Here is a 14,131-nt window from a genome sequence, read left to right on the forward strand (position 1 = left end):
TTTGGGATCTACACCTTTCCCAACCAGGTTGCACAGAAAATCCTGCAACGTAACACATTTACCAATTTGACCAATATATCACCAAAAATAAAGCTTTACTCAACATTTCTAAAATATTAAATAGATTTTGTTAAGACTGTGCATTATTAAGCTTTTTGTATTCTAATATCCAAGGCTATCACTTAATAATTCTTAACCATATTACACAGTGAATGGCATACAACTCAGCCAACATAGCCTTAATTAATTGTGCAATACAGTAATGAAAAAATAAGAATTAATTTAAAAAATCTTGCATGGTAAAACCAAAACTAAGCAAGTTTCAGTTCAAACGAAACAGACACAAGACCACTTCCTCGAGCACCTTCACTCCGTCTGCCACAAAAAGCTGGATTTCCCAGTGGCCACCCATTTCAAATCTACTTCCCATTCACATTCTGACATGCCAGTCCATGATAAGGCCACGCTCAGGTTGGAGGAGCAACACCTGATATTCCATTTGGGTAGCCTCCAAACCAATGGGATGAACATCGATTTCTCAAACTTCCTGTAATTAGCCACCCTCCTCTCCTTCATCTTCCCCATTCTTCTCTCCTCTCACCTTATCTCCTTACCTGTCCATCACGCCCTCTGGTGCTCCAGCCCTTTCTCCCAAGTCCTTCTCCCCTCTCCTACCGAATACCCCCCTCCTCCAGCCCTTTATTTCTTCAACCAATCAACTTCTCAGCTCTTCACCCATCACCTGCCATCTTGTACTTCTTCCTCCCCTGCCCCCACCTTCTTATTCTGACCCCTCCCCTTCCTTTCCAGTCCTGATGAAGGGCCTCAGCCCAAAACGTCGGCTATTTATTCCTATCCATAGATGCTGCCTGACCTGCTGAGCTCCTCCAGCACGTTGTGTGTATTCCTCTAAACATAATAGACAAGTTTAGAACAATGCATTCAAAATGCAAGTGTAGCATAAATATTTCAACTTCTAAGACCACGTGAGTAACTCCCCGCACCTGCTCGCTTTAATTTGAACTTCTTCTGTGATACTATGTTACATTACTTCAGACATATTAGTCTATCCAGGCACAATAGACACAGTGTTGCTTTCTTTTCCCTGGGCCAGGCAAATACTATAGTCTCCGATTGAAATAATTATCCTGAGGAAAAGGATCTGTTCTTACACCCGAATAGACCACTAAAATACAAGGACACACCGTAAAATGATGTTGTTGGATCTAAATCTGCACATCTCTGAAACAATGGGGGCCGAGAGCTTTATATTACGGGAGACTTGCCCCTTTCTTCCATTTTGAAAGCCAGACCAATTAAAACCTGGGATGACAATGCATAGAAACAAAAGTTGGTCAAATGATTTCAGAATTACAATCTCCATTGGCCTGCATTTGTGGATTCCGAACACCGTCGTTCGGGGGTGCGTAGCGGTGGGGTCCGCCACTGGTTTGGGCTATAAAGCTGGAATAGCAGCCAATAATATTTTGCCTCTGAATTCCTCCCTCTTTCGAAGTGGTCCCATCGTTATATCTGATCCCACATTATCTTGACCTTGACTGTGATCATCCGGACTGCAGTGACCGCAGTATAATCACAAAACGTTACGCGAAGAGTCTTTCACTAAGCCAAACCTTCTCTCCCCCTCAAACATCAAACGCCGATCATTTACAAACAACAAGTTGGCAATATAAACCTTGCACAGAAAATTTACAAGCTTTAGCCGTCTGAGGTACCTGAACAGAAACTGATGCTACTGACGGTGGTTGCGGATCTCCGTGACTGGCTGGAGCTCAGATCGTAATCGCGGCTGTCTTCCTCGGACAAGGGGGATTCAGACGAAGGCGATCCTTTCTGGATGTGGGAGTAAGGGCGGAGAACCAGCCTGGGGATACGACTGCGTGGACTTCGCTTCTCTTGCACCTTCTGATTCTACCAGAAATAAAGCGTGCACTTTTATTGATCTCGATCCTGTCGCTAACCAAATTAAACACTCCCCGACAACAAAAAAAAAATTAAGACTAGTTAAACGGAGAAAGATACCTGTTCCATTCCGGAGATGCTTGCATCTATCTAGATGCCAACTAGGTCTGTCTAGAGCGGTGTCTGCAGCCGCCAGTTTCACGCTTCGACATTGCGGGAACAGTAAAGCGCAATTCTGCGCACAGCCCAAAGGGCGACACCACCACTAGTTTCACTATCGTACTGAATACAAATGCATTTCGCTCCCGGTGATTGCATCTCCCAAACCCGGAGGAAAAGCCGCTAATTTCATGACCTCAGTCATTGCGCAAGCCAGTACGCAGCGCGGTTGCTCCCAAACAAGTCATCAGGCCCAAAAACTGACATTTATAGACTCATGATGTTCTTAGCAACGCGTTGTATTTAACGTTACACTTCCAAAAAAAAACGCAATAATCTACCCAAATAACCTGCAACGTCCGATCGCCTTTTCAGATGTCATTTATCTTTTAGTTTGCATTTAAACTGGTCACGTCAGCACCACTTTTCCTCCCTGAAATTAGGCGGAATGTTAAAGCGACATTACCTTGTGATATTCATTTAACGGTCCCATCCCGCCTCTTCCTCCTGGAACCTGTCATTTGGGATGAAAAGAGATACATCAGGCGCATGCGTGTTGCTACAGCGGGGACAGCACACGTGGCAGGGAGCAGGCAGGGCTGAACATCTAACGGAACTCAAGACAGGTTCGGTTCACCTGCCCGACTTGGTCGCCCAGCTCCCTAGCTCACAGCCACGGCCGTGGTGTGAAGCTGATGCCGGTCTGGACTCGCCCACTTTCACACAGACTCGGATCCAACCCCTTTGCAAACATGACTTAACTCAAGGTGGCATATCTTTTTAGTTTAACTTAAAACTAAAAGAAGATTCATTTTCAAAACGCCTGACCTTGGCCGTTAGAATAAAATTTCTGGAAGCATAGAATTGGCAGGATGGTGCCTGGTTTGCAGAACAAGTCATACGAAGCAAGGTTGGCAGAGCTGGGACTTTTCTCTTTGGAGCGTAGAAGGATGAGAGGGGATTTGATAGAGGTCTACAAGATTATGAGAGGCATAGATGGGGTGGATAGTCAGTACCTGTTTCCCAGGGCACCAATAGCAAACACCAGAGGGCATATGTACAAAATTAAGGGAGGGAAGCTTAGGGGAGACATCAGGGATACAACACTAGGTATTTGGATGTGCTATTGAGATGAGCCAGCGAGTTCCCAGTCAGCTTGAAACCAGTAACATGGGAATGTAAATCCTTCTCCACACCCCTGCTCCGCCACTCTGCACCTGTATGGATCTGTGCACATCATCTAATTCAAGCTTTGCCTTTTAATCTCCCTAGCTGGATGTAGAGCATCTCCTGTGCTCAATACTTCAATTTACGAAGGCCAATGTGTCAAAAGATCTCTTCACAACCTGATCTACCTGTGATGCCGCTTACAAGAAATTAGGGATCAGTATTCCCAGATCTCTCTGTTCTGCCCCACTCCTCAGCACCCAACCCTCACCACTGAAATGCAACACCTCACACTTGTCTGCGTTAAATTCCATCTGCCATTTATAAGCTTTTTTTTTAACCATTTAGTGCAGATCCCGCTGAAAGCTTTGATAGTCTTCCTCTCTGTCCGCTACCAGATCCCCAGTCTTGGTGTCATCCACAAACTTGCTGATCCAGCATACTGTATTACCAACCAGATAGTTGATATAGATGACAAACCCGAATGGACCCAGCGATGATCCCTGTGGCACACCACTAGTCACAGGCCTCCAGTCACTACCACTATCTGGCTTTATTGATTCTATTTGTGGATTTATTGAGTATGCCCGCAAGAAGATGTACCAGGTTTGTATATCGTGACATACATGTACTTCGATAATAAATTTACTTTGAACTTTTGCTTCTCCAGCAAAGTCAATGTCTAATCCAATTTACTACCTCATCCAGAATACCAAGAGACTGAACCCTCTTGACTAACTTCCCATGTGAGACCTTGTCAACGGCCTTAGTAAAGTCCACGTTGACAACATCCATACCCTTGTCTTCTTTGAAAAACTCTGTAAAATTGGTTAGACACCACTAATGTCTCTGTTTACTATTCCTAATCTGTTCTTCCATTGAAATACATACATATCCACTCTCTTAGAATACCATCCTTCGATTTTATCCTTATGTTAATCCAACCTGTGACAGATGTCATTCTGAAGTTGCTTCATTGACCCACGTGTTTTGGTCTTGCCCCTGCTTGCAATATTATTGGAAAGATATTTTTGGTATTATTTCAAAAGTTCTGAATATTAAATTGCAACCACATCCTATTACTGCAATTTTTGGTTTACCAGTGGTGGATAATAGTTGTTTATCCCCCTCAGCCCGGCGGATGATTCCATTTGTTACGTTAATGGCTAGAAGATCTATCCTATTGAATTGGAAAGAAATTAATCCTCCAACCATATTTCAGTGGTTTTCTCAAACTATTTCTTATTTGAGTTTACAAAAAATTAGAAGTGTTGTTTTTGACCCTTCAATTAAATCTGAAGAAACTTGGAGACCATTTATTCAACATTTTCATATGAGCTAAATTAACTTTTCCTAAACCTTACTTTTATTATCCGTAATTATTTGGATGGAGGTATGGAGTTATTGACGCTGCTGTGTATATTTGACATAATGCAATGGCCCATGTTGGTTAGATTTTTTTTTGGAGGGTTTTTTTTCTTATTTACTCCTTTTTTCGTAATCACTGAGTTTAGGAGGTTATTATATATGGATTATCATCTATTTGTACTTATACTTTAACCTATTAATTATGTATTCTCAATCTCTTTGTATCTATATTTTTCTTGTGTTTGTTTAAAATTAATAAAAATATATTAAAAAAAAAGAATACCTTCCAGTAATTTACCCACTACTGATGTCAGGCTCAGCAGCCTATAATTTCCTTATTTGTTATTAGATCTGTTCATAAATAACAGAACAACGCTGGCTATCTTTCAATCCTCTGGCATCTCACCCATGGCTAAAGACATTTTAAATATCTTTGCTAGAGGCCATCCAATTTTTGCACTTCCCTACAAAATCCGAAGGAACACCTTGTCAGCCCAGAACCACAGAACCCTACAGCACAGTACAGGCCCTTCAGCCCTCCATGTTGTGCTGACCCATATAATCCTTAAAAAAAAGTACTAAACCCACACTCCCCATAACCCTCTATTTTTCTTTCATCCATGTGCCTGTCCAAGAGGCTCTTAAATACCCCTAATGTTTTAGCCTCCACCACCATCCCTGGCAAGTCATTCCAGGCACTCACAACCCTCTATGTAAAAAACTTATCCCTGATGTCTCCCCGAAACTTCCCTCCCTTAATTTTGTACATATGCCCTCTGGTGTTTGCTATTGGTGCCCTGGGAAACAGGTACTGACTATCCACCCTATCTATGCCTCTCATAATCTTGTAGACCTCTAACAAGTCCCCTCTCGTTCTTCTATGCTCCAAAGAGAAAAGTCCCAGCTCTGCTAACCTTGCTTCATATGACTTGTTCTCCAAACCGGGCAACATCCTGGTAAATCTCCTCTGCACCCTCTCCGTAGCTTCCACATCCTTCCTATAATGAGGTGACCAGAATTGAACACAATACTCTAAGTGCAGTCTCACCAGAGATTTGTAGAGTGTCAACATGACCTCTCTACTCTTGAACTCAATCCCCCTGTTAATGAAGCCCAGCATCCCAAAGTCCTTCTTAACTACCCTATCAACCTGTGCAGCGACCTTGAGGGATGTATGGATTTATGGATGCATGGAAATCCCTCTGGGGATTTATCCACAGGAATTTGCCTCAAGACAGCAAACGCTTCCTCCTCTGTAATCTGTCTATGGTCCATGACCTCACTGCTGCCTTGCCTCACTTCCATAGACTCTGTGTCCATCTCTTGAGTAAATAAAGATGCAAAAAATCAATTTAAGATCTCCCCCATCTCTTATGGCCCCATGCATAATTTGATCTTCAAAAGGACCAATTTTGTCCCTTGCTATCTTTTTGGTCTTGATATGTCATTAGAGGTCCTCAGGATTCTCCTTTACCTTCTCTGCTAATGTAACCTCATGTCTTCTTTCAGCCCTTCTGATTTCTTTCTTGCATCTTTTATACTCCATAAGCTCCTTACTTATTCCTTCTTGCCTATACCTGCTACGCACCTCCTTTTTAATCAAAGCTTAAATATCTTTCAAAACCAAAGTTCCCTAAACCCGTTGTCCTTGCCTTTTATTCTGAAAATTTGATAATAAAGTTATTTTGAACTTTGAATCTCCATTAATTGTTCTGATTCCAAATGTTTTCTTCTACATCTTGCCTATTTTAATGTCTGTCAAATACAGTACCTCTTAAATGTAGTAATTGTATCTGATTCCACCATCTCCTCTGGCAAACATCAACCACTTTCTGTGTAAAGAAAACCTGTTGTTCTGGGAACCAGATTGCCAGGACAGATAGTGGAGTGGTTGTGGAGAAAAAGGTTGTTAAATTTACATGCAAAATCAAAAATCAAAAGTTTGATCACGATAGGACTAATATTCTGAGATGCGTACTGTACATTTCAATGCTAGAAGTATTGTAGGAAAGGCGGATGAGCTTCGGGCATGGATCAGCATGTGGAATTATGACATTGTAGCCATTAGTGAGACTAGTTTGCAGGAGGAGCAGGACTGGTAGCTCAATGTTACTGTGTTCCATTGTTTTAGATGTGATAGAGCTGGAGGGATTAAAGAGGGAGGGGTGGCATTGCTAGTCAGGGAAATGTCACAGCAGTGCTCAGGATGGACTGGAGATCTTATCCAGTAAGGATTTATGGATAGAAAGGTATGACCACATTAATAGGATTATATTATAGACCACCATGGGATTTAGAGGGGCAAATTTATAGGAGATCGCAGATTGTTGTAAGAAACATAAGATTTTAATAGTATGAGATTTTAACTTTTGACATATTGACTGGGGCCCCTGTATTGTAAAAGGACTGGTTGAGAAAGAGTTTGTTAACTGTGTTTGGGAAAGTTTCCTTAATCAGTACATAGAAGTCCCAGCTAGAGAGAGTGTGAAACTAGATCTCCTATTAGGGACTGAGGACAGTGACAGACGTTTGTGTAAGAGAACACTTTGCATCTAATGATCATAATGCCATTAGTTTCAAGGTAATTTTGGAAAAGGATAGGTCTGGTCCTCGAGTTGAGATGCTGAATTGGAGAAAGGCCATTTTAAATTGTCTCGGAAAGGGTCTGGCAAGTGTGGATTTAGACAGTTTTCTTTTTGGCAAAGGTGTAGTTGGTAAGTGGGAGGCTTTCAGAAGTAAAACATTGCAAATAAAGAGTTTATTAAAAGGGAAGGATAACAGGTTTATGGAATCTTAGTTTCCAAGAGATATTGAGATCCTGGTTAAGAAGAAGAAGGAGGTGTATGGTAACTATAAGCAGGCAGGAACCAGGTGACATTGTGATAACTGTACCAGTTATCTGGTTAATGAGCGAATGGGAGCAGTTGGAGGGTGTGCGAACAGGCAAAAGAGCATTGAAGCTTCAGAATGCAGAGTATTAGAACAAGGCCAGCAGGTTGCAGTGGACACTTCCTCCATTTCCAGGGAGAGAAAAAAAAATCAATGGAAAAATAATCAAATTTAGCTAAAATTACAGATGGGTGATTGATTCAGATTGAAAACTGAAAACTCAAGTTACCTAAAGAATCAAGGATCATGTTCTGGAAATCTATGTTCATGTTTCAGGAGGTAAGCAGTGCTATCAAGCCATTATTTATCACCCAAGTTTGATCGTCCTTGGTGAATCATCTTAATAAACCATTGAAGTTGTTGTAGTAAAAGTATTTCCATATTGTTGGTGAGAAAGAGTTTAAGTAGCCAGTGTAAATCCATGGGTCGATGACACAAAGCTGGGTGGCAGTGTGAAATGTCAGGAGGATGTTATGAGAATGCAGGGCGACTTGGACAGGTTGGGTGAGTGGGCAAATGTATGGCAGATGCAGTTTAATGTGGATAAATGTGAAGTTATCCACTTTGGTGGCAAGAACAGGAAGGCAGATTACTATCTAAATGGAGTCAAGTTAGGAAAAGGGGAAGTACAACAAGATCTAGGTGATCTTGTACATCAGTCAATGAAAGCAAGCATGCAGGTACAGCAGGCAGTGAAGAAATCTAATGGCATGCTGGCCTTTATAACAAGAGGAATTGAGTATAGGAGTAAAGAGGTCCTTCTGCAGCTGTACAGGGCCCTGGTGAGACCCCACCTGGAGTATTGTGTACAGGTTTGGTCTCCAAATTTGAGGAAGGACATTCTTGCTATTGAGGGAGTGGAGCATAGTTTCACAAGGTTAATTCCCGGAATGGCGGGACTGTCATATGTTAAAAGATTGGAGCGACTGGGTTTGTATACACTGGAATTTAGAAGGATGAGAGGGGATCTGATTGAAACATATAAGATTATTAAGGGATTGGACACACTGGAGGCAGGAAGCATGTTCCCGCTGATGGGTGAGTCCAGAACTAGGGGTCACAGTTTAAGAATAAGGGGTAGGCCATTTAGAACACAGATGCGGAAAAACTTTTTCACCCAGAGAGTGGTGGATATGTGGAATGCTCTGCCCCAGAAGGCAGTGGAACCCAAGTCTCTGGATGTATTCAAGAGAGAGTTAGATAGAACTCTTATAGATAGTGGGGTCAGGGGATATGGGGAGAGGGCAGGAACGGGGTACTGATTGTGTATGATCAGCCATGATCACAGTGAATGGCAGTGCTGGCTAGAAGGGCTGAATGGCCTACTCCTGCACCTACTGTCTATTGTCTATTGTCATGGGATTGCAGGGGAATTCTGCATGGATAGCATCTGAAGTTAGGATTGAAACCTAGTTATAGGGACTGTGAAAGGGCAATGTAACTACTCTATCACATTGTGATACCTTGTTGTATGACCTGTAAGCAAGTGAGGATGGATCAAGTATGGCATTGAGTGGGATCCAGGGTCAGCCATGATGGAATGGCAGAGCAGACTCAGTGGGTTCAATGGCCGAATTCTGCTCCTATGTCTTACGGTCTTATGGTTTAAATAGTTTCACAGTCAAAGCCAGCCATGGCAATATCAATGCTAATTTCTTGCAGTTCAGTTTTGAGTGCAGAATTCAGTAGAGTTTGTGGTAACTTGAGTAAATGTGATTATGATTAAACCATAATTTAAAGGGACATCTGGGACAGGTTATCCACACAAAGGATGATGCGTCTGGAAGGAGCCTCCAGAAATAGTGGTTGAGGCAGGCACATCAGCAACATTTAAAAGCCATCTAGGTAGGTACATGAATAGGAGAGGTATAGAAGGCCTCTTTCAAAGAGCCAAGTGTGAGCAAATGGAGCTAGCTTTCTGGGTATCACTGTACTGAACTCTACTGAATTCTGCACTCAAAACTGTACTGCAAGAAATGAGCACTGATACTGCCATGACTGGCTTTGACTGTGAAACTATTTGCCTGATCCTTACTTGCTTCCAGGTCATACAACAAGGTATCACAAGTTATGATAGAGTCACCTTTTCACAGTTCCTACAACCTGGATTCAACCTGGCGTGAACCATTTGGGCCAGTACAGCAGCATTTAAGAAACACTTGGATAGGTACATGGCTGGATAAGGGTTGAATGCTAGATATTGGAACTAACTATGTGGGCAGAGTGGATGGCATTGGTCTGAAGAGCCTGTATTTGTGCTTCTTTGCTCTATGACCTTATGACTACTGACTATTGGATGACCCTGATAGAGTGGACATTGAGAGCTTCTTTCCAATAGTGGAGGAATTTAGAACCAGTGGTCAGAGCCTCAGAACACAAGGACGTCCATTCAGATCAGAAGTGAGGAGAAATTTCTTTCACCAGAGAGCAGCGAGATGTCTGTGGAGAACAAGTCAAATAAGTCATGAAGGTATACTCAAAGTAGAGGTTGATTGCTTCTTGATTAATAAAGATGTGAAAAGATATGGGCAGAAGACAGAAGAATGGGGTTGAGAGGGATAGCAAATCAGCCATGATTGAATGGAGGAGCAGACTTGATGGGCTGAATGGTCTAATTCTGCTCCATACCTTATGGTCTTTCTGAGTTTATACCTAGCAACAATGAAGGAACAACAATATTATTTTCCTGCTTGAAGGAAGTTGCAACTTGGAGGAGAACCTCCAGGTGGTGGTACGGAGTACACTTCAGCACGTACCATAGTATAAACTGGTTGAAAATAGTTGTGAAAAAGCACAAAAGTGAAGATTCTAAATGGAAGGATATTATCAGCATGTATTTGAAAATAGATCTGGCCACGAAAGAACAGAAACAAACACTATCTGGTAATATAGAGGCAATGGGGGCAAATTCAGAACATAGAACATTACAGCACAATACAGGCTCTTCAGCAAATGATGTTGTGCTGCAACTTATTCTAAGATCAATGTAACTTTCCCTTCTACATATCCCTCTATTTTTCTGTCTTCCATGTGCCTATCTAGAAGTTTCTTAAATGGCCCTAATACATCAGCCTCTACCGCCACCCAGGGATGGTGTTCCATCCACCCACCATTCTCTGTGTAATGAACTTACTATGGCATCCCCCCTATACTTTCCTCCGATCACCTTAAAAGTATGCCTCCTTGAGTTAGACATTTCCACCTTGGAAAAAAAAGTCTCTGGCTATCCACTCCAACTCTGCCTCTTATCATCCTGTACACCTCCATCAAATCCGACTCATCCTCCTTCACTCCAAAGAGAAAAGCCCCAGCCCGCTCACCCTATATTTATAAGAAGTTCAGATAGTTCACCTACAAACAAGACATAGTATACTTACATGAGCTAAAAAGAAAGGGCACCCAAAGACAGAAGTCCTTTGATGACCAAATAAACTGCAAGTAAAAGGAGGTTTTTAATACATTACAGGTTCACAGGATGATGAAGAATTGTGTGGAATAGAATAAAAAATAATTGGGGGACTGGATTGGAATCAGTATCAAAGAATTTAACATAAAGTATTTCCAGTAAGCCTTTGATAGTCTGACATGCTTAGGATTTAGGTAATGCCTGACAAGTAGATATTCCAACACAGTTAATTAACTTCTTTTTAATGGTACACAGCAGAATAACAAATTTTCCAGTAAACCTGCTACATCTGAAGGAAGCAAAGGAAAAAGGCTTCCGTAAGTTTGAAGGGTACTCAAGAAAAAGAATCAGGCGAGTTAAAAAGGAAGCACAGGAACAAAGAGCCCACTGAGAGAGCACTGCTGACATTGTTAGAAACTGCTCTGGGAGAATGAACACTCAAGAAGTTGGTTAATGGTGGTTATTGGAAGGGATGTGTGTGGCTGAGAGGAAAGAAAGGGGTTTGTTTTGTTGCTTGTTACACTCTGTTATTCTGTTGAACATTGTGGGCATGCCCTGTTGACACCGGAGTGTTTGATGACAGTTGTGGGCTGCCTCCAGTACATTCATAGGTTGTGCTAGTTATTAACACAAAGAGTGCATTTCACTGTATGTTTCGATTACTAAATAAATCAGAATTTGAATCTGAGTAGATGTGACAAATAAATCTGAATCTGTGTAGGTGGGCAGAACAGCAAACATTAGCCAGTGAGCTAGAAACTGAATGATTGGAATTTTATATGGCAGGTTATTGCAGCTTAATATGGAGTAACTATATTTCATTAGGAGTTTGATGTTTGGTATGTCACCAAAGACACTCGCAAATTTCTACAGATGTATCGTGGAGAGCTTTCTAACTGGATGCATTACCATCTGCTAGTGTGGTGGGGGGGGCGGGGGCACTGCACAGGGTCAAAATAAGCTGCAAAAAGTTGTCAACTCACTCAGCTCCATCATGGACTCCCCAGCATCCAGGACGTCTTTAAGGAGCGATGCCTCAAAAAGGTAGTAGCCATCATCAAGGACCCCCATCACCCAAGACGTGCTCTTTTCTCATTGCTATCATCAGGTAGGAGGTACAAGAGCCTGAAGGTGCATACTCAGCGATTCAGGACCAGCTTCTTCCTGCCTGACATCAGACTGCTTAATAGATATTGAATCTATGAGCACCACCTCACTGCCTTTTAAGCACGACTTATTTAAAGACTGTGCAGCCCAGGTAACAGAGGTGCTGACTGATATATTCAATATCTCTCTGGAACTGTCCACTGTCCCCTCGGTTTTCAAGTTGGAAGCCATCATTCCAGTGCCGAAGAAGGTGACAGTAACCTGCCTAAATGACCATCAACCAGTGACATTAACATCAACCCTCTCAGCATGTCCTTGTAAGCGGAACAAGTGCTACACCTGCCCTTACACCTCCTCCTTCACCACCACTCAGGGCCCCAGACCGTCCTTCCAGGTGAGGCGACACTTCAGCTGTGAGTCAGCTGGTGCGATATACTGTGTCTGGTGCTCCCGGTGTGGCCTTCTATATTTTGGTGAGACCAGATGCGGACTGGGAGACCATTTCACTGAACACTTACGCCCTGTCCACCAGAGAGAGCAGGATCTCCCAGTGGCCACACATTTTAGTTCCGTGTCCCATTCCCATTCTGATATGTCAATCCATGGCCTTCTCTACAGTCAAGATGAAGCCACACTCAGGTTGGAGGCACAACACCTTATATACCGGCTGGGTAGCCTCCAACCTGATGGTATGCACATTGACTTCTCTAACTTCCATTAATGCCCCTCCTCCCCTTCTTACCCCATCCCTTATTTATTTGTTTGTTTGTTTGTTTATTTATTATTTTTTTTCCTTTTTTTCTCTCTCTTTTCTATGTGTCCCTCACAATAACTCCTTGCCTGTTCTCCATCTCTCTCTGGTGCTCCCCTTCCCCTTTCTTTCTCCCTAGGCCACCCTTTCCCTTCTCCAGCTGTGCATCCCTTTTGCCAATCAAATTTCCAGCTCTTAGCTTCATCCCCCTCCTGTCTTCTTCTGTCGGTTCAGATCTCCCCCTCCCACTTTCAAATCTCTTACTATCTCTTAGTCCTGACGAAAGGTCTCGGCCCGAAATGTTGACTGTACTTCTTCCTATAGATGCTGCCTGGCCTGCTGCGTTCCATCAGCATTTTGTGTGTGTTTCTCAACCATTATAATGAGTAGCTGGACACGGAGCACATTAAAGCCTTACTTCCAGCTTCATTAGCCCCTTTCCACTTTGCCTATCACACAAATCAATCCAGTGATAATGCATTAGCCTCTGCCTTCCACTCTGTCCCATCCCACCTGGAAGTTGGAGCCTCATGTACCAGACTGCTGTTTTAGTTCAGAATTCAAGTAGATTGGGACTCTACTCATTGGAGTTCCGAAGATAATGAGAGGTGATCTTATTGAAACATATAAGATTGTGAAGGGGCTTGATTGGGTGGATGCGGGGAGAATGTTCCCAATGATGGGTGAAACTAGGACTAGGGGGCATAATAAAATAAGGGGATGCCGTTCCAGGACTGAGATGAGGAGAAATTTCTTCACTCAGAGGGTAGTGGGGCTGTGGAATTTACTGCCCCAGAGAGCTGTGGAAGCTACTACACTCAATAAATTCAAAACGGAGATAGACATTTTCCTGGATAAAAATAGCATTAGGGGATACAGTGAGCGAGCAGGTAAGTGGACATGAGGCTAGATTTAGATCAGCCATGTGATCTCCTGGGCCAGTTTTCGATAGCCTGGATGGGTCGGAGAGGAATTTTCCAGATTTTTTCTCCTCAATTGGCAAATCGTTTTTTTTTCCCCGGGTGATCACATGGGTTTGGGCAGGATGAATAATAAAATAAAATGGGTGGCATGGTGCCCTGTTGGTTGGCACTGTTGCCTTGTGGGATTCGGTAAAAACTAGAGTTAAAATTGGATCAGCCATGATCTTGTTGAATGGTGAAGCAGGCTTGAGGGGCCTATTGGCCTACACCTGCTCCTATCTCTTATGTTCAACACCATCATACCCCAGAAACTATAAGAGCATAAGACCATAAGGTATAGGAGTAGAAGTAGGCCATTCAGCCCATTGAGTCTGACTGCCATTCAATCATGGCTGATCCAATTCTTCCAGTCACCTCCACTCCCCTGCCTTCTCCCCA

The 14,131-nt window shown here is 42.7% G+C and overlaps 1 protein-coding gene across 1 annotated transcript in view; it reads right to left on the minus strand.

Annotated features, from left to right (window-relative positions):
- sybu (syntabulin (syntaxin-interacting)) overlaps positions 1-14,131 on the minus strand; it is a 128,897-nt gene that overhangs the window by 86,234 nt on the left and 28,532 nt on the right. Inside the window, exons 2-3 of the mRNA XM_059983977.1 lie at positions 2,549-2,596; positions 1,737-1,932 (exon numbers count right to left, since the gene is read on the minus strand). Of these exons, the coding sequence (XP_059839960.1) occupies positions 1,737-1,932; positions 2,549-2,575 (223 nt within the window). The 5' untranslated portion in view covers positions 2,576-2,596. The remainder of the gene's footprint in view (positions 1-1,736; positions 1,933-2,548; positions 2,597-14,131) is intronic.

Source organism: Hypanus sabinus, chromosome 1 (genome assembly GCF_030144855.1).
Source record: "Hypanus sabinus isolate sHypSab1 chromosome 1, sHypSab1.hap1, whole genome shotgun sequence".
Taxonomy (NCBI): Eukaryota; Metazoa; Chordata; class Chondrichthyes; order Myliobatiformes; family Dasyatidae; genus Hypanus; species Hypanus sabinus.